The 26,257-nt window shown below is 44.4% G+C and overlaps 1 protein-coding gene across 4 annotated transcripts; it reads right to left on the bottom strand.

Annotated features, from left to right (window-relative positions):
• Positions 1–395: 395 nt before the first annotated feature.
• On the bottom strand, positions 396–26,051 carry acsl1a (acyl-CoA synthetase long chain family member 1a). Of its 4 annotated transcripts, none has more exons than XM_048245371.1 (21): positions 25,976–26,051; positions 14,844–15,054; positions 9,867–9,984; positions 9,606–9,670; positions 9,406–9,507; positions 8,918–9,017; positions 7,417–7,592; positions 6,726–6,758; positions 6,576–6,627; positions 6,119–6,192; positions 4,888–4,965; positions 4,338–4,472; positions 3,988–4,122; positions 3,685–3,780; positions 2,806–2,878; positions 2,522–2,610; positions 2,307–2,423; positions 1,874–2,017; positions 1,673–1,774; positions 1,389–1,460; positions 396–1,137 (listed from the first exon to the last, which is right to left on the bottom strand). In XM_048245371.1, the coding sequence occupies exons 2-21, from the start codon at positions 15,036–15,038 to the stop codon at positions 997–999; spliced, it is 2,097 nt and encodes a 698-aa protein (XP_048101328.1). In that variant the 5' UTR covers positions 15,039–15,054; positions 25,976–26,051; the 3' UTR covers positions 396–996. The 4 variants fall into 4 exon arrangements, with proteins under 4 accessions (XP_048101328.1, XP_048101337.1, XP_048101320.1 ...); XM_048245380.1 differs by lacking the exon at positions 25,976–26,051 and adding an exon at positions 16,709–17,008; XM_048245363.1 differs by lacking the exons at positions 4,888–4,965; positions 25,976–26,051 and adding exons at positions 4,737–4,814; positions 16,741–17,008.
• Between the last annotated feature and the right edge of the window lie 206 nt (positions 26,052–26,257).

Here is a 26,257-nt window from a genome sequence, read left to right as displayed (position 1 = left end):
GGATGTTGCTAGTGGCGAACAGTGTGACACGAGTTAAGCTTTTATTAAGTTGGCAAAAGTTTGAACTGGCCAACTAGCTCCGCTGGCCTATTGCGTGCAGAGGGAATTTGAAAGACAACCGATTATCCCGCCCCTCGGACTGAGCACTGCGAACGGTCAGTGTCCAGACCCTACATTTTAATGTGGGTCTGGCTCGTCAGGCTAATGAGGATATGGATGCTACGAGGAATTTGTGTACATTTAAAAGTCAACAGAACCTCGGCATCATAAACTGAACGCATAAGAGTAAAAATCACCGTTTGGTGCCTCTTCTATGCCTGCTCTGCGTTCAGCTGTTCACCCTATACCTGATCTGTCTATGACTTTTACATCTTTACATCCAGATCTTTCATAAATAGCTCAAAAACAACATAGAACATTTAAATAGATAGCTATATACACAATAACTTCTCAACTGAAATGCATGATTCTTGTAACAAACGGATATGTCTTTCTTCAAATTCACTCCCATGTCACATTCTTACTGAAGTCTTCAGCATGGCGGTGCTGAGTCCGGGTCACAAACCCCTTCTCCTGAGAGGACTGAGGGTGAGGCGTGGGGTTGATGGGAGATGGTCACTCTAAGGCTGGAGGCTTTGCCACTGACTTTGAACATGTGTGGAGCTTTGTCCCACATGGCTAAGGCATAAGGTTATCCATTGTCTGTTAAAACAGCAAGCTGGGTGCTTATCATCAGCATACAGACCAGGATACTTGAAAGCCCCCAAAAAACGCTCTTTGTGTTACTCAGATTGAAATTATCGTGATTACTAGTAGATTATTCATTGAGATGGTGCAGGTCATCTGATGCTTGGTCACTGGTGTCCATGTGATAGACATACACAACAGGAGTCAGGCTATGGCTTCTGTTTGAGTGTGGCCCTTTTTGTCTGTTTTGGTTGCACACTTCTCTTTTCCAACATGTCTTCTTCCTCCTCCTTGTGTGGTAAAGTGGGGTCACATTTTGATGCGGGCATAGAGTTGGTCAATCTGCTCTCTGAAGTGGTTCTTCAGCTCCGTCCTCTTGGCCTTCAACGTCGGAGTCAGCAGGCCGTTTTGGACAGAGAACATCTCTGGGTGTAGTGCAATGTCCCTTACCTGGTCACACACACAAACACAAACACACGAAAAGACACACACTGTCATACCAAAGCTTAAGGGGCTTAAAACTTTAAAAAAAAAACTCTTAAAAAAGAGATTCAGGCTGCCAAGCCATCAGTCTCAGAGAGTACCTGACTACACGATGAAGCTTGTATGCTATTTAATGTGGAATATCAATAATCAGTCTTGCAAAGGACAATTAAAAAATTGACTATCAATCTATCCCAGTTTTGCTTCGGGCAAGTCACCTGCTCAAAGGACTTAAGGCCCCCTTCTTTGCCCAACCGGACAATGTCCTCCAGTATGGCGTTCTTCAGATCCTGCACGGAAACATAGTAGGCATCAGACGTCTGTGGATTTAGCTAATCTCAAATCAGTAAGGCTGACTCACAAAATGTCTCAGAAAGGAAGTGTGAAACAGAATGTATGGTAGACTAGACAGTAAGTTCCTAATGCTATTGATGATGCACAGCACTGATCACTATAAAGGATATCATGATTTGTGAGTGTGTGTGTGCATGTGGTCGTTCACCTTGTTCTTGCACATCTCGGTGTATGAGCCCTCGATACCCCTCTTTTTTGCCCACCCAGGCAGAAAATCAGGATCTGGCACGACAACGCCCACAAGACAAGCCTGTGTATGGAAAAAAGACCATCAGTTCTCAAGCTGTTCTATGACTACATGAGCAGACCAGGCTCATCCACCCACACCAGTCATCCTGCTGCGGCTCACCTGAAGACTGTCTCCATGCACAAATATCTGGGCCACGGGGTCGCTGCGGGTGTAGATGTTTTCGATCTTCTCGGGGGCAATGTACTCCCCTTGGGCCAGCTTAAAGATGTGTTTCTTCCTGTCGATGATTTTCAGAGTGCCATTCTGCAGCACAGAAGAACAAAGGCAGGCTGTGAGCTGTGCACTTTTATTTGGGATAGTGTATTACAAGCATGGAAAGGCTACTGAAATTCAGTCATTACATTAACTTCTGAACTGTGACGATCCCATGATCTTGGCACTATAACTAACTGGGGTAAAGGATTTAACAAAACAAAAATGCATACACTAACTAATTTCCATAATGGTCAGAGAGATTAGATTATGAGAAACTAGCAAGTGGCACTGGCAGTATTGAAACAGACTAGGGTGATGTTGACACTGTTTGCCTCACCGGTAGCCATTTGCCAATGTCGCCTGTATGAAGCCAGCCATCTTTATCTATTGCCTCAGCAGTCTTCTCTGGGTCATTCAGGTAACCCTGGAACACGTTTGGTCCTTTAACACACACCTAGAGGCACAGAAACACACACACACACATATACACTTAAGCAGATGCATGTACACATTCAAACGTCACATGAGAATCCTTTTAATGATGTCTCTCACCTCTCCCTCTCCTTTGGCTGCTAGGTAGTTCATCTCAGAGATATCCACAAGCTTAATCAGGTTGCAAGGCAGAGGTGCACCCACATGACCTGCAGAATCAGATACAGGGCTTTCTTTACAACACTATACTGTACGTATCAGAGTGTACACTGTTCCTGCACATGACTTGGATGTGATCAAATATGTCAGATGCAAACACTCACTCATTCTCATTCTCTCTCTCTCTCTCTCTCTCTCACTCACACACACAAACAGACACACAAATACATTTCCTGTGTCCATACCTGCTGTCCAGTCACCAGGTATGGACATGGAGCATCCTGCAGTGCATTCAGTCTGGCCATAACCTTCATAGAACTGGCAGAGGGAGAACACATACCATCAGAGAGCTCAAACACATCTCCTGACAGATGTTGTCATGATGCAGCATGATTCAGAGAACTGAATCATCAAACAAGGGGTCAGGTTTGTCACTATTCACAGACGTGACAGAGATGGTTTTTATAAATGTTTTCCATATTTTTATATATCTTCTATGTTTTTTTAATTAGACCTTCAGAAGTGTGTCATTGTTTTATTCCATTTTAGCAGAGTAATAGCCAGGAAAGCCAGCCCGAATTTAGCCCCGCCCACAAAATTATATTGACAGCGCAATAACTAAAACAAAAAATAACAAACAAATACAAAACGACCAGAAAACAATGCATTTGTGGAGAAGAAGGATGGTTTGAGTGTTCTTCCTACAGGATTCAATTTCACGGTAAGCTATTTTGTTGCTCTGATTGGTCTATCCAATTGAGTGCAGAGGCATTTTCCCCCCCTGTATCGGTTGAAACATGCCCCATAATCACGTCCCAATGGAGCAGTATACGACTCAAATCCAGACTAAAATTGAGTATGACGGCGTCAGGCCAGCAAAGTGACCCTATACAAACACATTTATTCACAAACAAGCATTAGTGTTGAAGCCAGACTCCAAATGGTGTCTATAATAGTCAAGAGGGGTAAAGAATTAGGATTTGGCAGGCCAGGGGCAAAAGAGGCGTAAAGGATCAATCAACTGGCCTAATTTTCAGTAATCTGGTTTCAATATCCGCCTGATAAACAATGGGGCCTGCTTTTCTCAGAGTTCTCTGGGGATATAAGCGCTGGGCCATGCTCACCTGGCACCCGAGGGCGGCGCGCAGGAATGTGAGGACCGTGGGAGATACCGGAGCGGCTCCAGTGATCATGAGACGCACCCGACCACCCAGACTGGCCTGAGGAGGGCAGCAGAGAGGGAGGCATGAGGGATTTAAACTGGTGATGTAAAACAGGCTTAAATCACTTATTGCCTATACAGCCCTACAGAAATCATTATCATCATCTTGACAAGGACATGGTTTACTTGATTTTTAAAGCATTTCCTGTGGATTTCTCTAGGCTATTATCATGGTCCAGAGTCATTTTGTTGACTACCAGTCTACCTGGACTTTGCTGAAAATGAGCGTATCCCACATGCTGTCCTTCCTGACCACTCCACTCTTCATCTCTGCCTCCTTCCTCCTGGAGGCAAAGTCCAGCAGCCACCTCTTCAGTGGAGTGTTGGCCTGCCCAAATATCTGATACACACACGCACACACAAACAATCCATGATTCAACATAATATATTAATATATCAGGATTGCGACATATAAAGAAATTCTCAAAATCTGTGCAGATTTAGCATAGTCTGTTGCTGTTTGTTCATCTCAACTAGGCTAAGGAGCAACTTATTTATACGTCTGTCATTTTCTGTATTCACATGATCTGAATCGTGGCTTCAAGGGTCACCCACTTTGTCGAACATCCGGTTGAGCAGACGGGGCACTACAGGGAATACGGTTGGCTGCAGGGTCTTCAGGTCGTCCATCAGCAGCCGAATGTCCCCCTGGAAGTAGCCGATCCGTGCCCCGTGGATAAGGATGACTCCCTGGTCATTAAGCCAAAGGACAATGAGGAGCAAATACATGCTGATTGGGAACAAGATTTACATCTGGATATTTACACATACACTGTGTGAACTGCACAATCACACACTAATCAAGTGTCATTATAGCTAAAAAGGACCAGATAAATGGTTTGTATAGAAGCAGCATGCCAATGTTTCATTCAAAGGTTAGAATCAGCTCACACCAATTAACTAAAACATTTTACAGATAGTTGTTATAAATATACTTGGGAAAAAAGCACATACCTCTACCACTCTCTCAAACATGTGAGCTAGAGGCAAATAGGACATGTGAATGTCACTCTGGTTCAGCATGCTGTGCACCTGGAGGAGACACACAAGAAAACACACACAGCCACACCGCAAGCGAAGACATGCCGTCAAACTGGAGGCCTACCTCCACCACCCTCTCAAACATGTGAGCCAGAGGCAGGAAGGAGATGAGAACGTCCTGATTGGAGGGCCTCAATACACCCTAACCCAGAGGGCACACCGCAGAACCAGGAAGCAGACAGGAAATGGAGAGGAGAGAAAGACAACGGGAGAGTCAACAATGTGTAGAGGAGAGGAGAAGAGAGAAGAGAAAAGAGAAGAGGAAAGGAGAGGAGAGAATGAGTGTATGAGTATGTGACTGAGCACAAAAGAGGACAAGGCCTGACTGCGGCAAGATAAAAGGAGGAGGTGGAAAATGATGAGAGAGAAAAGACATAAAAAGCAGCAACTCCATTCAAAGCAGTGAGTGAATGGCTCCCATGTTTTATCTTTCCTTTAAAAAGAAAAAGCTATTTTGCCAACAATGAGGATGTAGGAGGATGAGGGTAAGGACCCCTCTCTCCCTCACGCCTCATTTCCTGATAACTGTTTGATAGCCTTTGCTGGAGCCATTTGTTGTTTTGTTTGTTTTTCCCCACAGCAAGACAACAGAGACTCAGGGGCAAGCTGGGAGGCATACAGATAGCCACGGCCGGTGGTCTGGATGGACCTCCCTACATAAAAGAAGGCATTGAGAAGAGGATGCTGTGTGTGTTTGTGTGTGGGTGTGTGTGTGTGCTTGTTTGTGGTTGTGCATGTAGCTAGTGGACAGGACTGAGAGAGTAATGAGTTGAGAGGATGCATGTCGATGTGATAAGAGGAGGCCTGGTCTTCCCGTCACGTACAAAACCCCCATTGATTCCAGGCCAGTGATGACGCTCTTTCAGAAAGGAGGAATGTATTTCAACTGATCATCATCATCATAATCATCATCATCATCATCATTATCAGTACAGTCATTCAGTCAGCTTGATGCATTTTCTGGTTTATGCTGCCATTGCAGGAGTTACATGTGTGCTGTAACTTATAGTAAGCTCTTTTCCACTTTAACAGCAGTGGTGCGAATGCAACTACTTATTTACATAACTGACTTTGTGCATAACCATGCCCATGACATGTCCTCCCAGTCAGAATTATGTATGACTACACACTAATATGCTTCTATAAAAAACAAGTGTAACTGATTAGAGGCCCTTTAGAAAATCTGTATCATTGTAAATGAAGATTTTCTCTCTACCCCAGAGGCTAGGCATTAGCGGAGTGTTGGTGCAGAGGCTAAGCATTAGCGGAGTGTTGGTGCAACGAGTTGAGCTCACCTCTGTGACTCTAATGAAAGCAGCACAGTTGGCCACCACGTTTCCGTGCGTGAGCATGCCGCCCTTCGGGTTTCCTGCACAAGGGAGGAAGAAGCAGCGGTTCAGATTACCTCTGAGCTCAAGCCAAACTCAGTTATCAGGGGAAGCATTCGACAGTGTAGCGGAGTTTAGGAGGGACAGAGACATTGTTAAATGCTTGATTGTTTGTGTGTGACTTCTTGAGCATGTGGTCTTTGAACATGAGTTGGGAGTGTGTGAGTGAGCAATGGTGGGAGGAAGCCAATGATCAAGTGGAGCAGTTCTGGTTGTAAAAGGGTGTTTTATGTCTTTGCTTCCTAAACCAGAAGTGAATGTCTACCTTCTATTTCACACATCTTCCACTCACACACAATGCTAGCTATGTCTTTCACTGTGTGAGACAGACAGACAGACAGACAGAGAGCACATATTGGATTACCTGTAGTTCCACTGGTGAAGCAGATTATGGCCAGATCCTCGGGTTTCGGGGGCTGTGGAGAGGAGCGACATAAAGACAAGTTAGAGCTGGACCTTAATGGGTCCCATATGCAGAGCAGTGCTATGGGCTGCTTGCAGCCGGCCTACTCACCAGAGGCTTCTTCTGGTTGGCCTTGCCCAGTACCTAGGGAGAGAATGCAGAGGAAACGCACACATGTGAAATCTGTTGGACTAAATGGTGGAGAGAACACTTTAAATACAGTTCACATGGAAAAGAACATTGCTGGCTGGAAAGCACCTTTTCAGGCCAGAGAGTCTAAATGTCTCCCAGCTTGGGGAAACAATCAATTACCTGATTATGTCTGCGAGAAACCACAATCGGAGCTGCCATCAAAGACTAGTGGTTGCTAAGTAACTGGTGCACAGTTTTGAGGAGTGTGTAAGAGAAAGCTGTGGATGTGATGCACTGCTAAGTAATACAAGCTTCACAATCATTTAAAACATCACAGCAAAAAGGTTTGTTAATGCAACTACTATTTCCAGCGTATCTACACTTAATGTATCTCGTTTTAATACTGAGAGGCATTGTCCTCATGCCAGTCATAATTAAAGTATGTTTTCAAGTGGACTTGAAATGAGCTTGTTTCAAGTGGACTTGGAAATGAGCTTGTTTTTAATAAAGTAGGTGCTGAAAGAACTGCAGAATTAGCAACTGCTGCACTCCACCCTGTATTAAAAAGGAAAGCCAATATCAGTGCTGAGTGACAGATCTTGAATTGGGGAAGTTAGGTAACGACGTCTCTGGAGATCTCACAGAGGTCATTTGACGGGCCGCCCCTCACCACTAGGTCCTTGAGGCTGAGGATCTCAATGCCACAGGTCTGTCCACGGGACACCAGCTCGCTATCGAAGGCCTCCATCAGTGCGATGGTGCGGACGGTGTGCTTGCGGCTCGATACGCAGTCCAGGATCAGACGTGCCTTGTCAGCCACATCACAGATGACCGTGGAGATGGAGGCTGGAGAAAAGGCATTTGTGTTACACAAGGCAAAAGCGGGAGGTGTTTTTTATCCTGTAGTTATGGTCAGGATATTTCTATCTGGAAAAACTTCAATCACAGAATATATTACAATAGAAAACATCATGCACATAGAGAGAAGCAAATGTCAGCCTTTGAAAACACCTGGTCTCCCTTTCTATCATTTTTAAATTCAACAAAACCATAACCCCAAACTCTCCCCCCTTTTCCTTGCCCCCTTCTCTGTCTTTATCTATCTGTCTATTTGTTTGATTGATTTGATTTGTTGATTGTTTGATTAATTAATCAATTGATTGATTAAACTTAATTTATTTTATTTAACCTTATTTCCTCCTTTCCCCCCTACATTCACCACTTTACATATAGACACACACTAGCAACACCCAAACATAGCATGTTACCAAAGCCCTTTACCGTGACCACTCACAGACCTTTCCATTCAATTACAAAAAAACTGAGTCCCATCCTGTCAGCTGTCATCGTCCTGTCCCTCTGCGTGTCTATCTGTCTGTATGTCTGTCTGCGTGTCTGTCTGTCTGTATGTCTGTTTGTTTGTCTGTCTATCTGTCTCACTTGTCTACGTTACCTTATTGCGTTTCATGTGTTTTTATGTTTCAATTCACGTGGTGAGGTAGGACAATTGTATTTGCACTTTGAAAAATATGTTACTTAAATAAAAATAAAGTTGTCCTCCGAAGAGGGGGGGTGGTGGTGGGCAAAAAAAAAAAAAAAAAAGATATTTCTATCTGACTATCCCCATCCTCTATTTGGAGGCCTGGTTGAAACTGATGACATGATTTCATATTAGTTCTAAATTTGAAATTCAAATACAAATTCTCCTAATTGAAAAAAAAAAAAAAAAAATCAATCAGGTCGTGTTAAAAAGGTTCCTATGGCACACGGGCTAGTGAGAGATTGGAAAGGGATGGGTCAACAGTAAGAGGATGTGTTTGGGTGTCAGGGGGTCTTACATACTGTGTGAATGAGAAATACTAATACTGGCTTCAGGTCGAGACATGGTGATCTTATTGGGGAAGTATTGCTAAATGTGATTACTGTCTATTGATATAACACATTTAAATGAATTCCTCTTGAGCAGAGACAAATGTTTGTCCTGAGTTTACATAATTTGTTCTGAGAGAGTTATTTCATTCTTAATTAGCTAGAATTGAGGCATGCATAACATCTCATCCCAGAACAACCTTGGTTAAAAAAAACGTTGGTTGCTTACAGAACACGCAGATCTGTCAGTCTTAATACTTCATACCAGTTGGTTGTGTCTTAAAATCCCTCTACAGACCTACCCTTCTCAATGATGTAGTCAATCGCCTCTGTGCCCAGTGTGTCGTAGAGGGGAACGGCTACCAGGGAGTATGTGTAGCACGCCAGCTCTGAAATCGTCCACTGCAGAGGAACAACATTAGGTCAGATGACTACAGAGTGCAAGTCACAGGTCCATACCATTATTTCTTCGATCACATGACACAGCAATCACATGACACAGCAGCTGGACACTAGACCACAAATATGTCATGTGTCACAACTACGGTCTAATGCCATGTCTGCCATGTGAATGTGGTTCAGTCTTTAATATATTCACTGGTTGAGGTTCTCTCTATTTTATACAGTCTAGGAGTTCATTACATTTCGGTTATTTCCCATAGTAACTGGATGTTAATGTCTGGCATGTCTAAATGCGCTCTCATCTAGACACCTCATGTAAACGTCACAAGAAAACTCAGCTGGCATAGCAGAACGCCTGCTAAACCTATGACTTGCAGTCAGCCCTCACCTCTGGCCGATTTTGCGCAAAGATGCCGACATTACTGTCCCCACTCTGTGAGTGACCTCTGTGGACGAGCGCAGAGCCTATATTCTCAGCCATCTCTTGTACCTGCACAGGTGAGACATGGAGAGGACACTGTGTTAGGGGCATTCAGTGACTCACCTGACAGCGGCTACTGTATGGACAAGGTATGGACAAGACTTTACCTCCTTATAGGAGAGCCATTCATAAGGCTGGTTGGGTTTTCTGGAACCCAGGCAAGGCCCATTATCTGGAGGAAAACAGAGGCATTTTACCCATTATTTTCTTCCACTTGAGACTTTCAAACTCTGGAGAAAGATCTATGGACCTCTGTAATATTTGATTAAGGCAGCCTGATAAAGTGATGAGTATAAATACTTCAAATAATAAGGTGTTCTCATGAGAGTGAATAATTCTTAATGGTTCAAAATGTAAGTTCTACTTACTAGATACCCTCACTCCTCGTGTGAACACTTCGTACATCGTGCGTGCGTCTTCATAGTAACAAGTCATCAATTCTTTGCCCTCATCCAGTAGAACAGAGCGTCTGACATGCTCGTCTCCCTGCCAACACAAACATGCACATGTCTGTGAATAGTGTCTCGCCCCAGGTAGAATGTGATGGCATAATGGTCTATGCATGTCGTCACGATAGTGTGAATCTAAGGAACAGAAAGGATGAAGAAATGAAAACTTCTAACAGGCTCCAGGAACCATAGACTGCAGCAGCAATATGTGCTCAGAGGAGGTGGATTGATGAATCCCTGATTAGGCTCTGCACTGAATATATACTCATAGTTACTGTGAAGAATTGTAATGGATGGCTCTCACTGATGGGTTGAGTTTCAGTTGGCCTTCAGTTGGTCCCACCAAACTAAAATCAAATTGATGTATTGTAATAACATTGAACAACACTTAATAATATGGAGCTGTCACAACTAGTTTTAAACAATACTAGTTAGATAGAACAGTAATTCGACACATTCATGAATGCATGGACCAGCACCATATAGTAACAGTACATGCCAAATAGTCTTTCAAAAGCCACTAAGTCATGCTTACTAAAAACCTTTAAGGGGCACATACCAGACTGGATGCTTTAAACAGGAAATAAGTCACTCTCGCTTCCTGTGGCAATGTACACATACACGCACACACTCACACACACACACACACACACACACACACACACACACACACACACACACTGTGCACATGTTGTGTCAGTATGTGTGAGTTGCTGGTTCTTGTCTGGTTGGTCTAGTTCTGATCTACGGTAACCTTTTTCAACATCAACATGAAACCGTTTGCAAGTATATTGTCTAAGTGCAAACTCCACTAAATTCCTGCCATAACCTTCTTCTATAATGTCCTCCTGGGTTAAATTAACTAGGTCATCTCAGGTGAGGTCCAATCCAGCTATTAGCCCGGTCAGCCTAACACGGTCACATCTCACAAGTCCACACACCGCAGCAGCACACCCTACCACAAACTCACGACAACTGCAGGTGTTTTGGCGTCCATTTAATGACGCAACAATGCCAGAACACCTCAAGCAATAACCTCTGACAGACAAGCAGTTGCCATGCCACCCATTCCCCCCCTCCCCCATGGAGAGACACAGAGAGAGAGAGAGAGAGAGAGAGAGAGAGAGAGTCTGTCTGTCTCCATGACAACTGTGCTTTGAGGAGCAGGTCTTGTGATAGACCCATAAGAGGAACTTGACTAATAGCCGACAGCTACAGTTTGTGATTGGACGCCACAGATCGCCTGTTTTGGAGCGGTCTGAGTTTTTGCATAACACTGTGACTGCAACAGGTCCGGTGCAGATGACTCCATCATCTGTTTCTGATCAGCAGGGGAGCGGGGCTGATGTCATCTGCTCAGTGACTGGGCGGCAAAGGAATCAATTGGACACAACGTCGGTGAAACAACACAGATGGCCTTTCCCTTGTGATGTTAGTGCAGTTAAAGGAGTCAAGCAAAAAGCACAACTAGCCAAGGCGCAATAAGCTCCTCTGCATATGTGAATGGGTGTGCCTGATAATTCCATACTTGAGCATAATGTTGTACATTTTTTATTTAATGAAGAGATGCCTGTGAGTACCTGTGAGCAGTTTGAATATGCAAGTACTGTGTATATAAGTGTGTGTGTGTGTGTGTGTGTGTGTGTGTGTGTGTATCCACTATATTGATCTTTATATTGATCTATGGAGAGAACGTCAGAATATCTTCACCTCTGTGTTTGCCTATCTGACTATGTACAGATTTCATTTTAGCTTTCTCCTGTGCATGGTCAAGATTAAGTTTGTTTCTGTCAGCAAATGTTTATTATTTCAGCTAGTGTGTATGTATGCCTCTGAGCCTATACAGTATATATAGTTTTGAAGTCTCTATGTGTATCTATGTGGCTCCTCTTCTGCTCTCCTCCACCTGCAGGCCCGCCGTGTTCTGGCCCTCTGGTCCGTGTGTCACCGGGAGTGATCCCCCAGTCCCTACATCAGGTCAGCTCTGCAGCAGCTGCCACTGCCCTGCATCTGTCACCACCAAACACTTCTGGGACCGCAGCCAGCGGCCTCCGCCATGATTCCACTACCTCCCAACACACACACACGCGCACACCCACACACACCCTACTTCCGGAGACCATCTCCCCACCCCTTTCATTCCCATTCAAAAGGACACACATGTCTGTGGACCGTAAAAAGGTAATAATGCTTTCCTTTCTTTAACACAGTGTGTTAGGATTGGAGATGAGGCTCTTGGAACAGGGCAAAGAAAAATACTTCTCAGAGAAGATAGAAGTGAAATAAAGAGAAAGAGAGAGAGAGAGAGAGAGAAAACAAGAGGGAGAGATAAGTCATTCAATCAGGAGTTTGCTCCACAATGGATATATGCATACAACAACGTGGCTATATGACCCCAAGCAACACAGAAAATGAGAGGGCTGGACAAACAGCGCAGGGAGGACCAGGCCAGCTCTCAGAGTGGGCATTGTCGCCCAAGACAAAGACAACACCAAGCAGAACAAAAGGAACACAAAGATTGTTTTTGTGTGCGCTTGTTTTAGGGGAACAAATCTCACTAAGGTCAAGTTCTACTGTACCACCAAAAAACAACAGACTTCTTTTGTTGTAGGGAAGCAGTTGTCTAACAAGACACATACAGAACAGTAGCACGCCTACAAGCTTTCAGAAGACATTAAGTCAGACGCCCACTTACACCACTAGAGGAGCACACACACACACACACACACAATCTCTATCCAAGCTCGATCTAGGCATCCAGACACCCACACACCGGCACCAACATGTATGGAAACACACACACACACACAAAACACACACACACACACACAAACACCCACCCACACACACACAGTTACAAGTCCAGGCACATAGCAGATGCGGTCTGTAGGTATGTGCTGTTGGCTCAGAGGAGCAGACTGTTGTTAAAAGTAGGCCAGAGGCTCAATGGCGAGAGCAGCTGTAGCCTATAGTCCATATTTAACCTGTAGATTTTTTAGCTATTGTCTCTTTCACACACACCCTCTCACTCTGTCCCCCTCAACACACTATCAGAGTCACACACTTGCCTCACGTTTTATATTCATGCTAATATTATGAGAGCAATTCATAATAATTATATTGTCTCACCCACAGACAGAATGACATCTCCAGCCTCAGTGATAGAGGGATAGTGAGATGCAGTCGGGTGGGAACCGTGGTTCTACCTGAAATAATCAGGCTCGTTCAGGAACACCTGGAACAGCCATACAAGCAGTACCTACTGGAGGTGTTTAAACATTTAAACACAGGTAACATTATCATAACAGTCACCCAACTCGATCCTAAAAATCGAAAAGAACCCTAGAAAGTCTAAATGGGCAATATAATATTCAGCACATTTAATACTGGAAAAGACAGCCATAAGGAGAAGATTTAGGGCAATATGGATGGCAATATGAAACCGTGGTTAGTGATGAAATCTGCAGTTATGTAACACAGGTCATAGCTTCATAGCTGACTGGAATTTGTTTGTAACACCAACATGGCAGTTGTCTAGATATATCCCGCCTTTTCCTGTAATGTAAGTAACAGGAAACGTTGCCTCCTCATTCACTTGAATAGGAAAAATGTGAATAGGATAGCTTGGTTTTGTTTAGCCTGAAGTCAAAGTTTCCATTTACAATCCAAATACTACTGAATGGGTAATGAATATCATATATGGGCTTGCCAGCCTATTCCCACCCTATGGAGGTGACAAGAGGGCTGACCAAAACTGAAGTTGACATGTCTCAACCCTGTGAAGTACTGGTAAACCGAAGAGGAGAGACAGACGGGATCACTGCCTCATCTGAAGCTTTAGACAGTGTCCTCCAGGGATAGAGGAGCGTCAACAAAACACAGGTGCCAGACACACTCACGCTGCACCCTAATCTTATCTGACAGTAGAACTCTCACACACACACACACACACACACACACACTTTTCCTGAGGCTGAGTGTGCAGTGTTCATTAACTAATGAATGAATTCAGTGATCACTGCAAACTGTGTAATAAATGCTACACATGAAATGTAACTGTCTGGTGCTTTAGAAGGCATGAGGACTAACACTCCAACACTCCTTTGTAACTGGGGACGCATACCCACTCAATGTTTTATACATTTCTTTAGTACATCACCACATTTGTCCACTATCTGCCCCAACTAATGACTTAACTATGGCTTATGCAAGCAGAAACACACTGATGGGATTACTATAGTCTGCCCAGTAAAGTGAAACAACAAGCTTACAAAACAAGCAACGCCTCTCATTTTCAAGGCAGTATTCAGTTTCCTCATTACTGCTCATCGGCCAATTACTTGCCTGTCTACCACCGACACCGGCCTATTTTACAGAAGACAAAACCCTTTTGAGTGCTCCTTTGGAAGGTCGGGCCACTAAGGAGGCAGTGGGGTTGTAGAGCTGGCTGATCAGATCACGACCGCCGTAAGTGCCACATTCTCTCTTACAATCCCCTCACGTGGTCTTTAACTTTCCATCCTTCACTGTCAGGATTGATAGATTCAGGGCACTATTCAACCAACTACAACCTCAGCAAAGACTCCAAAATAATATGGATGACAAGAAGCACATTAATAACAGCACAGCAAACCCCATTTCTGTGCTGACCGTCTTCCACAACAGTGTATAAGGTATTTGGCAAAATAATAATAATAATAATAATACAAATGGCAAGTAGATTTTGATTTTTAGATATTTAAATACTTAACTTGTATGAAAGCCTGCAAAACGTCAAGTTCACAGACCCCTGATTCAGAAAAGCTCACTCTCTGTGATAAGCACCAGTGCTAGATGTAGGTTAGGGACTTGACCACCTTGCACCTCCTCCCCTTTTCCCTTCGCCTGGTTACTTACCGGCACCTCGATGGACTGCATGGCGAGGTCACAGGGCGGCTTGAGGGCTTTGGGCCGTGTGGCGTACCAGTAGGTGGTGACGGCTGCCAGGGCTCCCATGCCCATGAGCGTGTTGGCGGGCAAGCTGCGCACATACTCCCGCACGTCACTGATCTCGGGCATCCGCAGCTGTCTCAGGAGGTCCTGGGCCTGCATGGCGTCTCTGCACTATCTGAAGGAGAGAAAGAGGGAGACAAAAGGAAAGGATGAGAATAAGACACAGAAGGAAGAGGAAGGAAGGGAGGAAGAGGAAGGAAGAGGAATGAATAGGTAGGAGGTAGTAGAGATTTATTTACTATTAACTTACCATACACAAATAACTGTGTATCTGTTCTCTGATTTTTCTAGAATGTTCTAAAACAGAGCAAACTTCCTACTTCCTACTTCCATATACCACAGCTGTAAGCAAACACTAAAACCTTGAGGGACAGGGCAAGCAGGACAGGACAGGGCAGGGCAGAGAGGCAGCTGGGACTGGGGATGACCCACAAAAAAAAACCCTGCAGGCTCATAGGGACACTGAAGTAGTGCCTCGGAGGCTCCCTATTTCCTAAAGCCATCATGACTCATTGCTTAACCGTTTTCTGGAGTTTACTCTGTTTCCTTTCATGACAAACACGGCTGCCTTTCCTGCCCCTGCTGTGCCACTCCCTGACCTGGAGGGCAGGAGTGGAGGGACACACTGGGAGTCTGGCCAGTGGCCACTAACTTGAACTAACTTTACTGGTCAAACAAGATGATCACTAGAACTATATGAGTCGCTTTTACTCAGGACATTTCTTATTACAAGAGGGACTGATGCTTAAAATCAGCATTGTCTCTGTATTGGTTTAGAAATCCCATAATGGCCACAGAAACACAACTGCTTTTTCACCTATGTTTGATTTTCACCCCTAGCTGTTAAGTGTTGTTCTGTGAAGTGTTACACCATGCATCAGAGGCAAGTTACAATTGACGGCAGTTTAAACAAATTACAAGGTTAATTGGTCCTTCATCTATTCAATAAATAATACACGTTCATTTCTATCATTTAATATATTGAGGTACAGATTACTGAATAATGAACAGAACAGGGGGCAGATCTTCAGCAGTACTTTCACCTCTTTAGTAAAGCCAATTGCTGAAAGGATGTCTACTCAAAAGCCTAACACATTAATTATTCAATGAACAATTGTCTACCATAAAGACTACTTCCAATCACTTTGTTATTGTCTGAGTTTAATAGTGAAAGAGGCTTTCATATGAATTACCTATGAATTACCAACCTACCAAAAAATAAAAACGGTTTACAAAATGGGTTTGAAAAACATCTCTTGTAAATGAAAGTAGTAAAAAGTACTGACGTCATCCAATCCTTTTCCAACTAGAGCATTTAAGATTTCTTATATTATAAGATCCTTTTCAAAGTAACACAGTACTGTAGATGAAAACAGAAGTCCAGTGGACTCTTCTCACTAATTAGGTTCTCCTCCCTCACCAGTATTTCTCAGTACACTGGTCAATTTACCCTTGACCTGATCCAAACACTCACAGTTTCACAGCTCACTGAAACCACAAATCCAGACTGAAAACTCCCGAAAAGCAGTTGAGGGTGGCTGATTCAGAAAGCAGAGCCAACAAGAATGTCAGTCTAGCCTCCAGTAGGCCCAAGTAGTGCTTACTGCTTACATGAGCAAAATGAGTCAAAATAAAGATGGTTGAGGCAGGAAACCACAGAATCTGTAAAAGCTCAGTGGTTGAATTTCATCAGCACAACAAGTAATAGTACTAGAAGAAAATCTTCTAGAAAGTGGAACTGGAAATGGTCAAGCAAACTAGCCTCCTACCGACAGAAGACGTGACGAAACAGCATTCTTACTTCAAATGTCCAATGACCCTGTGTGCGTCCAACGAAGCCCCGATGAGAGAAAAAGCAGCGGACAGATAGAATCCTGAGCTTGAGTGTGTAATCACTGCGAGAGAGAAACCGTGTCGGCAGCAGCAGCAGGAGGAGACTGGAGAACAGAGCCCAGTGGCCGGTGGCAGAGCCCACTCCGCTTCTCACGACTATGAATAGCAAGGCACACCCCCCTCCCAAACAGCAACATGAGCATGTGAGTCTCTCTCTCTCTCTCTCGCCACTCTCATGCTCCCTCCCTCTCACTTCCACTCTTCTCTGCCTCTCTAAATAAGAGAGAGAGAGAGAGAGAGAGAGAGAGAGAGAGAAAGAAAGAGAGAGAGGGGGAGATCATGACAGAGAGATTTGCCATTTTTATCTGCATGAATTGCACATAGTATTGGCAGTATCCAGGATGTACAGCCCGCCGGACTTAGAGGTCCAAGGCACCTCAGTGTAACGACCAATCTCTGCCATCTGGCTAGAGCGGAACCTCGGGTGCAGACAGGTTAATGAACTACACCTGTAATCTCAGTCAAACAGGACCGCAGGTGAGCCATTCCACTGTGTGTTGGGGCCCATCTGCGATAAGACTGCCACGCTGCCTGCTAGGTGATAATACCGAGGAAGGAACTGCCAGGGGTTCCAGCGCATGTGTTTACCCAACTTTAACACTGGTCTAACTCTGACCACCTTGGCCACACTCACATGGGCAAACAGGGAAGTGGTCCTTATCCACTACAGGGCTGGATTATGTGGGTAGAGGGTGGCAGGGACACACTGTTCATACACATTTCTCTCTCTCTGTCAACAACGTTCTCATCCAAACTACCCCCTTACCCCTTCTTACACACCATGGCTTTTATGTGTCCAGCGTCCCACTAGTACAGCCATGACTGTGCAAGGATGTGTTACATATGTGTGTGTAAGAAAGTGCTAGAAAGCGTCTCAGTGTGACTATAAGTGTGTGTGTGTGTGTGTGTGGTGTATTAGAGTCTGTCAGCTGGTCCTCAGAGAGACATGCCTCATGGGTCACATGGGTAGGCTCTTGGAGGTTTCCAGGCGAAAGGTAACCCCCCAAGCCTGCTGCTGAGACCCTCCATACTTGGCTTGCAGCGGGTAGGAGCCAATGACAGAGCTGCCCTACCAGTCGCCCCACACTGGTCATCCAAGCAGGCATGCACACACACGCACACACACAATGGGGGAGGGGGGCAGCAAAAGATAAAAGGAGAAGATAAGTGAATTGAGGAAGAATATACAGGATATGGAGCATTAACCATAAGTGAGACAGACCAAGCTACATATATGACAGAGAACACATAGACAGAATGACATGAGATACAGAGTAGTGAGAGTGAGCCATGAAGGCTGCTATGGACCAGCGGCTGTATAGTCACTGGAATGGACAAAATGGTTTCCAAAGGTGGCGAAAAGTAACCGAGGACAGGGCAGAATAGACAGATCTGGAAAGAATGGTACGATAGTGAGCTAAATAAAACCTGGTGCCCTCCAAACAGAAAGCTCTGGAAAAACGTGAGGGAGGGGAGGGGAGAGGAGCAGAAGTTGTTTAGTTGAGAAAACGCTCCAGCTGTGTATGTGACACATGGCAGAACCCACAGAACAGCCTTGAAGAAGCTCAGATCAAATCAAATATGGCTCCTAGAGTCTACACGTAAGGGATAATGTATAGAACGGCGGTTATTATTTTGAAAATAAGTCCCGACAGGGCGAACTGGACCCCGACGCGCAGCGGAGACATTCTTTAGAACACAGCTGATTAACCGTCTGCTTTCATATTTGAATGAAGTTCCAGTCCTTGCGTAGGGATATGAAAGACGTGAAATAGAAGCACAAAGCCCATTTTCCTTGACAGCGGTCTGTTATACTTAGCAACGGTCTGTTATTGAGAATTAGCAGACCACTGAACGTTGGGAAGGCCCATTCAAGTGAATGGAGCATTCTGCAGCATTATGAAGAGCCGTGTAATAAGTTACAATGAGGACCCGGTTCAGATGTGGTAAAAAAAACCCTGAAACAAGACCAACATTTTAATGACATTTGAAAATTGATCCGCGGCCGCCCTGAGTTGCCCATCCTAGATTATACAATGCTGTGACCTGGTGGGATTGTCAATTTAGAATCTGTGTGTGTGTGTGTCAGAGGTGGGCTGGAGGCTTGTTGACCTTACACACTCATTAGCACAACACCGAGCAGGCTGGATTAGCACCAAGGGCCCAACAGAGCTCCGAAAAAAACAGATCTACTCCTAATCCCACACAAGAGGCCTTTTAACCATCAGCCTCTAAGTTGCCTTTATTGCTGACTTCAATGCCTTCATCCCCGCTCAAACATTACCACTGACTAACACGCTGCTGTAAGCTGGCCCATTGCTGGGTAGGCCAACTGGTTTTGGCTTTCTTAATGGCTCAAAAAGAGTAATGGCAATGTCAAGGTCACAGTCTCACTTTTTAATAGTATTGACATTCAGGAGGCAAGACATCAATACCGAAACCTTCAAAGACCTTCCCATCTTAACAGTAATCAGGAAATGAATATGATCTGTGAACGTGTTGCGTTGTACCTCATCTGATGTGTATTCCAAGGGAGGCTCCTAATACGTTTAATTGTGTTGAATAAACAAACAGAATACTGTACCTGATGATGCACAAATGTTATCTAATGTAATGTGAAAGACTAATGCAAACAGCCAGGTTGCCAAGCAGTGAAGACCTATCCATAGCCGAGAGGTGTGTTTCCATACACAAGAGCCATCCAGAGACCACACCTCTGGGGAGCTGTGCACAATGATGGACACAATGAAGGTGTTTACTCTCCTCATTATAGCCTTATGTTCTATTCTGAGATTATCTGTTTAAGTATTGATGAAGAATTGCAATCAGAGGCCAGGTATACACGGCTGATCGATCTGGTGTGAGTGCCATCATGGGTTATTGACACAGACACTTGTGTTATTGACAAGAAATATTGACTTTAGGTTTGCATTGCTGTGCACAGACCTAGTGATTGCTGGCTCGGAGAAGAGAGGTGCATTCACGTCACCCTGATACACGATCATCTTCACGTTGAGCACCTAGGGTACTCCTTCACCCTGATACACTATCACCTCCACGTTGATCACCTAGGGTACTCCTTCATCCTGATACACTATCGTCTCCACGTTGAGCACTTAGGGTACTCCTTCATCCTGATACACCATCACCTCCATGTTGAGCACTTAGGGTACTCCTTCATCCTGATACACTATCGTCTCCACGTTGATCACCTAGGGTACTCCTTCATCCTAGGTACTCCTTCACCCTCTCCTGGGCTCTCCATCGCCTGCATGTCCTCGTGCTCTTTCATGATGCAAAAAGTTCATGTTCATTGTTCACCTTCCTAGTTCATTGTTAGTTTTTCTCTCTTTCAGTCTTACTTTCTATCTCTCACTGCCTGAAATGACCCCCCCACACACACACACACACACACACACACACACACACACACACACACACACCCACACTCACAGTGACCTCTCATTAATCTCCTCCATCTCCATTTCCTATACTCACCGAGTCCCTCGATCTCAACCCCTCCGTCTCCCCTCTGTCTCCCACCCAATTCTGCAATCCATCTTTCTCTCTCACTCCCCTTTCTGGAAGAAAAAGCTGTTTGCCTGACTGCCATTGTCTGGACTATAGCAGCCTTGGCTAACGCACCCGTTGACCCATGAGATAAGGTCAAAATACTACTAGCGTGCGGCATCCCAATCCCACTTGGGGGGATGTGTCTGTGGTCTGTGTGTTGAATGAGTGTGTGGACAGAGGGAATATAGGGCGAAGGTCAAAGTGTTGTCTTACTACAGACACATGACTACAATCCCCACAACTGAGTATGTGTATGTAAGAGGTCCAAAGAGATGTAGGAACATTATCTAATGATGAAACAACTTGCACTTACATGTATGACAAAAATGACAATAGTGAGGATGAAAAAGCACAGTTTATCTTTGGCAGATAGACCCATGTGTCTTGACCGTAACAATGTCTTAAAGGAGAATTCCGGTGTGATATTGACCTAAAGTGTATTGAAACATGATACCGAGTGTGAACGTATGTCTCATAGCCCATCTCGGCTTGTCCCCTGCACTCCATTCCAGTTTCTTCCAGTAGCAGCAACTGGAATACATGCATTTCCACGGAATTATTTTTGGAATCTGATCCCTTATCATACCTGTTCATTCTTACTCGTTGCTCGACTTATCGTGACTAAATTCAAGATGGCTGCAAACGCTAAACTTCGTGAAGATACTGTCTGTATAAATCGTCTTGTAAGTAAACTACCAGTGCTTTTTCAAAGTTCTCAATGTCTCGTTTTAAATGTCGGGGCCCTCGGAAGTCTACCAATGAAGTGTGGAGATACATTGAGCCTCGTAAATGGGTGTAAAACAGTGATTTATTTGCATGGCTAGCCCGATGCCAGGCACCACTATTGAAAAAGCTGTTGGTAGCATCGGCTAACTAGCGCCAGATTTTGGAGTGCAGGGGACAAGCCGAGATGGGCTATGAGACATACGTTCACACTCGGTATCATGTTTCAATACACTTTAGGTCAACATCACACCGGAATTCTCCTTTAAATCACTAATCTTTGCCAAATGTTAGTCAAAAGACCTCATGGAATTCAGGTCGTCTTATGCAATGCTGAACCTTCATCATCACAAATAGCTGCTTCGGGGTATATTGCTGTCCTCTAATACTCCTCTAAAATCCTTAACACACCAGAGAGGACATGAAGCTCTCAGACCGGGAGAAAGGGAAACTGTGGGAGAGAAAAAGAAAGGAGGACTCGTGTTCATTGTTCACCTTCCTAGTTCATCTTTAGTTTTTCTCTCTTTCAATCTTACTTTCCATCTCTCTCTGCCTGGAATGCCAGAATACCATGGGTTAAGTAAATTTACTTACCCCATGGACATATACATTTACTTGTTTTATGTCTTAATTTAAGAAGATTTGGACTTATTTTGAGTCAAATCATTTTATGAGAAAGCTCAAAGTAAGTATATTTTATCTTAATATAAGATTATAACACTTGGTTAGGTTAGATATCAGTTTGTGCAGTATGAAAACCAATACACCTATGTGTTGATTGTTCAGTGGAGGTTAGATCAGAAACAGCATTCTCTGCAAGTTATGTTTTACTTACAATTTTAACCTTGCCAATTTAGCATGTCAGTTGTGACTGAATGGTTTGGTGTTATGGTGTTCCTTGACCCTTGACCTACTTAAGGCTAAGGCCTCTCTCTCTCTCTCTCTCTCGTTTTGTGTGGTCTGTTCTGGCAGCCACCTCTTCCTACTGTCTGTCAGGAGGCTGACTTCCTGTCTGTTTGTGAGTTTGACACTCACTCACTATGCTCACATAGAAACACACACAAATCCTCATCCGCACATCAAGCAGTCATCATTCCCTTGAAAAGAGAATGATGCAAGAGGTCTCACATGCACACAAGCATACAAGGATAGCCTTCATTCACAAAACCAGGACAGATCCCTTATACATTATCACACACACACACACACAATAACATGGGGTGATGTTTAGTAAACAGGGCTGTGATGGTCTGACCTAAGGGCAAGGCAGGGGCCTGTGGCCGACAGTAACCTCCCTCCCCTCTCCATAACAAACAGCAGTCTGTCAGCTGCCCACTGGCCTCCGTCCAGATCCACAGAGAGAGGAGCGAAGGAGAGAGGAGGGGCAGAGAGAGAGAGAGAGAGAGAAATAGATGAGGGAAAACAAGACACTAAGAAGGGGGGAGGCAGTGTGTGTAATAATAACACTCAGAGTGACAGAGGAAAAGGCCAAACAGAAAACAGCTGGTAAACCTCCATTTCCTACTCAGACATCAACACTCCTGTCTGAACCAACTGGTCAGAGGTCTGTTTCACTCCTGGAAAAAGCCAGAGATCAGGAGGATGTGCTGCACTCATGGAGTCCTTCAATGGACATCAGCGGTCACTGTTGAAATTACAGTAAATCAGTCAGTTCCTCAGGGGAGGGGTTGATGGACGTGATAAGACCATGAAAGCCTTTAGTGAGGAGTGCTATTAGGCAGGGGTTCTCGAATTTTTTTGGTTCCAAGGAAAAGTTTCTTGGCTATAGGTCGCAGACCCCACTTTGAGAACCACAGCTATAAGGGATGCTGTAGTGTGTCTCCCCATGTCTCCCTCTTTGATTGTCTAATGTCAGATTCGGCAAAGAAGAGCGGTCAAAGGTTTTAGAGAGCCATTTAGGTACAAGAGGCACAACATGAGTGCGCTTCTGAGCTTGTGTGTGTTTGTGTTCCAGTGTGTGTTCAGGGATGACGGGGAGTAAAAGGTTAGGAAGGGAGGGATGGGGCATGTATGCTCAACAGTGCATTCAATAGTACACACACACACACACACACACACACAATCCATGATTCAACATAAAAAAGTCACACATTTTGCGTAAATATATCAGGCTCATATGTTGAACCACTGCAGACAAAATGCCTGTGGAACAAATCAGTGAGCTCAACTAATTTCCTGTTCCTCTGGTGGCGAAAGCTGCCAGAGGAGACTCTTAGCGGTAGAGGCAGCGTTATAGAGAGCGTGGATGCAGCTGAGCTGGGGTTTTGTGAGAGACAGAAACCCTGAAGGCAATTCCATACCTTAAACATGCTGAAACTATTTGACTTCACCAGGCCCCTCCCCCCAATCCTATCCTCCCTTTTCTTTCCTCTGGAGGACATGGAGTGTCAAGTAGCGAATAGTTTCCATGAAACCAGTATCACATGACAGGATATGTGTACATATGATATGGGAGGAGGAAGGCCTTTGTTGCCAAGGTGCAGGTAGAATTTGTTTTCATCTTAATCCAACACTGGGATTGGGTGCCTGAAGAAGAGATGATATTTGGGGTGGAGCCAGAAATGACTGTGGAAATACTAGAAATACTTGGGCCCAATTTCTGCAGTATTAGCAGATAAGGTGGTGAGGTCCCTTGCTGAGTTAGTGCTGTTCAGAAGTATCGGACACAAGATAGAATCGAGCCATCATCTTTCATACATTAGCAGTACACTGGTTAGTGCATCCTGAAATTGGAACAAAGTACTGTAGGGTGGGTCGTCATGCCAACTAAACCATGTGAGTGCATTTAGCATTTGCCCCAAGAGACTGCTGCTGCCTTTAAGAACTGAACTACAGTACACAGTAAATACAACAATATGTTTACTTATTTAGACAGGCAAGAGTGAATCTGACCTTGGTCATGTCAACCTCTTCAGAGAGACCAAAATTTAAGATCAGTTGGTGCAAGATCATCAAATTCAGTGATTCATGTAAAACTTTGTACAAGATCATGAAATTCAAGGGAAAACAACATGGCCAAACTGCTTCATATTCCACAAATAAATGACAGAATCTGCTGGAAAATACAGCCACAATGGAAAGGAATAGACAAGGCAACTGTTTTCCCCCTGAACTAGTAATGATGGTGGCGAGTCTGGAACACCAGGACAGGCCCGTAGAAGAAAAAGGGTGTACTTGCTTGAAACTGCTATGCTGCCAACATTCTCCAAATTCTTGTTGCCTGACTGAGGCTGCAGAGATGACCAGGGAACCCAGAAAGAGCACATGTGCACTTGGGCACTGGGTGCGTCCATTTGGTCTGGCCCGAGAGACAAAAACCAACCAAACAAAAGCACTATCCTCTCTCTGAATTGAATGAATCAATGTAATGGTCAGTTTGAGGGTTGCCCTGTTGCTGCATTATTCTCATGGAGAACTGGGTAATTTGCTGACACATAGGGCTTACACAAAAGTCTCACTTCAAAGTACTTCAGATTGTGAAAGCTGCTGACCTTGCTGCAAGAGGCCCCCTAAACCACTAACAGATTTGTGCCAGAAGTTAGAGGCTTTGATACATAGGGACACCTGAAGACAGAGGACATAGTGATCTTGTGGCTTGAAAATAACTTCAGCCCTAGTACTGTAAATGGTACCCTGAGGTATATTCTCAAGTTGGGGGGATGTGTGGGTTGGACATTCATCACTGCTCCAAGCAAAAACTCTGGTATCGGCTGCAATGTCTGAGTCTCTCCTGAGAGGTCCAGGGCAATTGTCACCTATAAAATGAATGGTCCTCTACTGCTTACTGACATTAGCTACATTAGCCTGCATCTACTAATATATTAATTAAAATTAGCAATGGAAACAGTGTTCCCCTGTCTCAATTCACCTACAACACTCTGTTGAGAATGGGATCTTCAACAAAGGCTCGACCTTAAAAGAATGTGACATTCGGTAGATCCTGCAGCATTAATTTAGTTATAGCTTGTCGCTCATCAATTAGTACACTCGTGCGACAAGCAAGGGAGCAGCACGCAGTCCTCGTGAAACGACAAGGCGGGATGCCACACAACAATGGACATATTGTAACCCTTTTTAAGCTCGTTGAAATATTAGCTAATTAACTGACAATGGTGTCACTCCAATGCTCTTTTCAAAGCGTGCTGCGAGCCCAGCACGATGACAACCGTTTCCAAACAAAGTTGAGTGTCACACACCAACAATGTCGCCACCCCTTTTCCGTGCTTGTTCTTGGGGGCTTTGTCTGATGGCTTGGGCAGCGCGGCCAAAGCTCGCACGAGTGTGAAATCATGAATGTAACACAGAACTCCATAAACACACATTCGCAGAAAAGACCATTGGCGATGATGGACAGAGTAGGCTACGCGACATTGGTTTTGCATCATGCCTGCACTGCAGACTAGAACGTTGGGGAGGTGGGGGCATCCGGGTGGTAGTAGGCTAGCCTCAGTGCTTCAGAATGAGAACGTCTTATTACTGTAGGCTATGCAAGCAGTGGTTTCTAAATTTATTTGGTGAAGTAGCCTACCGTTATTTTTACAGCAATAGCGGACCGGCCAACCTCCACAGTAACATCTCTGCCATAGTCGAGCGGAAAAATAGTACAAAGTTGCACATCTTTAACAAACACTACCATATAGCCCAACACTACATTTTAAAAATCGGTTACAACATATCTGTTCTCTACTTTCTCTACCAGTCGTCGTAGACAGCTTGTCAATTTCATTCCCAATTCAACTTACGTCAATGCCACTTTAGCTGAAACCACCCCGTGGGTTCTATCAAAGACCATAAAGACAATGAATTACATATTATATTTTACAAACCTGCAAAACCGCTGCGAAGATGAACCATGCAGAAATCTTGAAAGGGATGTGGCGCTTAGTACTCCCCAATTCGTAAACCGGATACGTGGCCAATAGGAGCGGCTGTCAAATATTTTTGACGCCAGACAATGTCAGAAGAGTTATCATTGGACGGCGCTGAGTGAAATTTGAATACATTTAAGCGTGAACTTTGTACACGTATTCACTCAATTAGCATTGTTTTTGGGTGTGAGTGAAAACACTTTACTGCGGCTTGCCAGCGAATGTCATTCGGCCTATTTC

This window comes from Alosa alosa, chromosome 1 (genome assembly GCF_017589495.1).
Source record: "Alosa alosa isolate M-15738 ecotype Scorff River chromosome 1, AALO_Geno_1.1, whole genome shotgun sequence".
In the NCBI taxonomy this organism is placed as follows: domain Eukaryota; kingdom Metazoa; phylum Chordata; class Actinopteri; order Clupeiformes; family Clupeidae; genus Alosa; species Alosa alosa.
The sequence above is the reverse complement of the archived record's forward strand: the minus strand, read 5'-3'. Positions and strand labels throughout refer to the sequence as shown.

Excerpts from the sequence above, each read along its gene's own strand:
- acsl1a (XM_048245371.1), bottom strand. The coding sequence starts at position 15,038 with ATGCAGGCCCAGGACCTCCTGAGACAGCTGCGGATGCCCGAGATCAGT. Across the intron at positions 6,193-6,575 it reads CTTCACCAGTGGAACTACAG|GAAACCCGAAGGGCGGCATG; the intron begins GTAATCCAATAT and ends TCCCTTGTGCAG. Across the intron at positions 2,879-3,684 it reads GCGCCGCCCTCGGGTGCCAG|TTCTATGAAGGTTATGGCCA; the intron begins GTGAGCATGGCC and ends TCCCTCTGCCAG.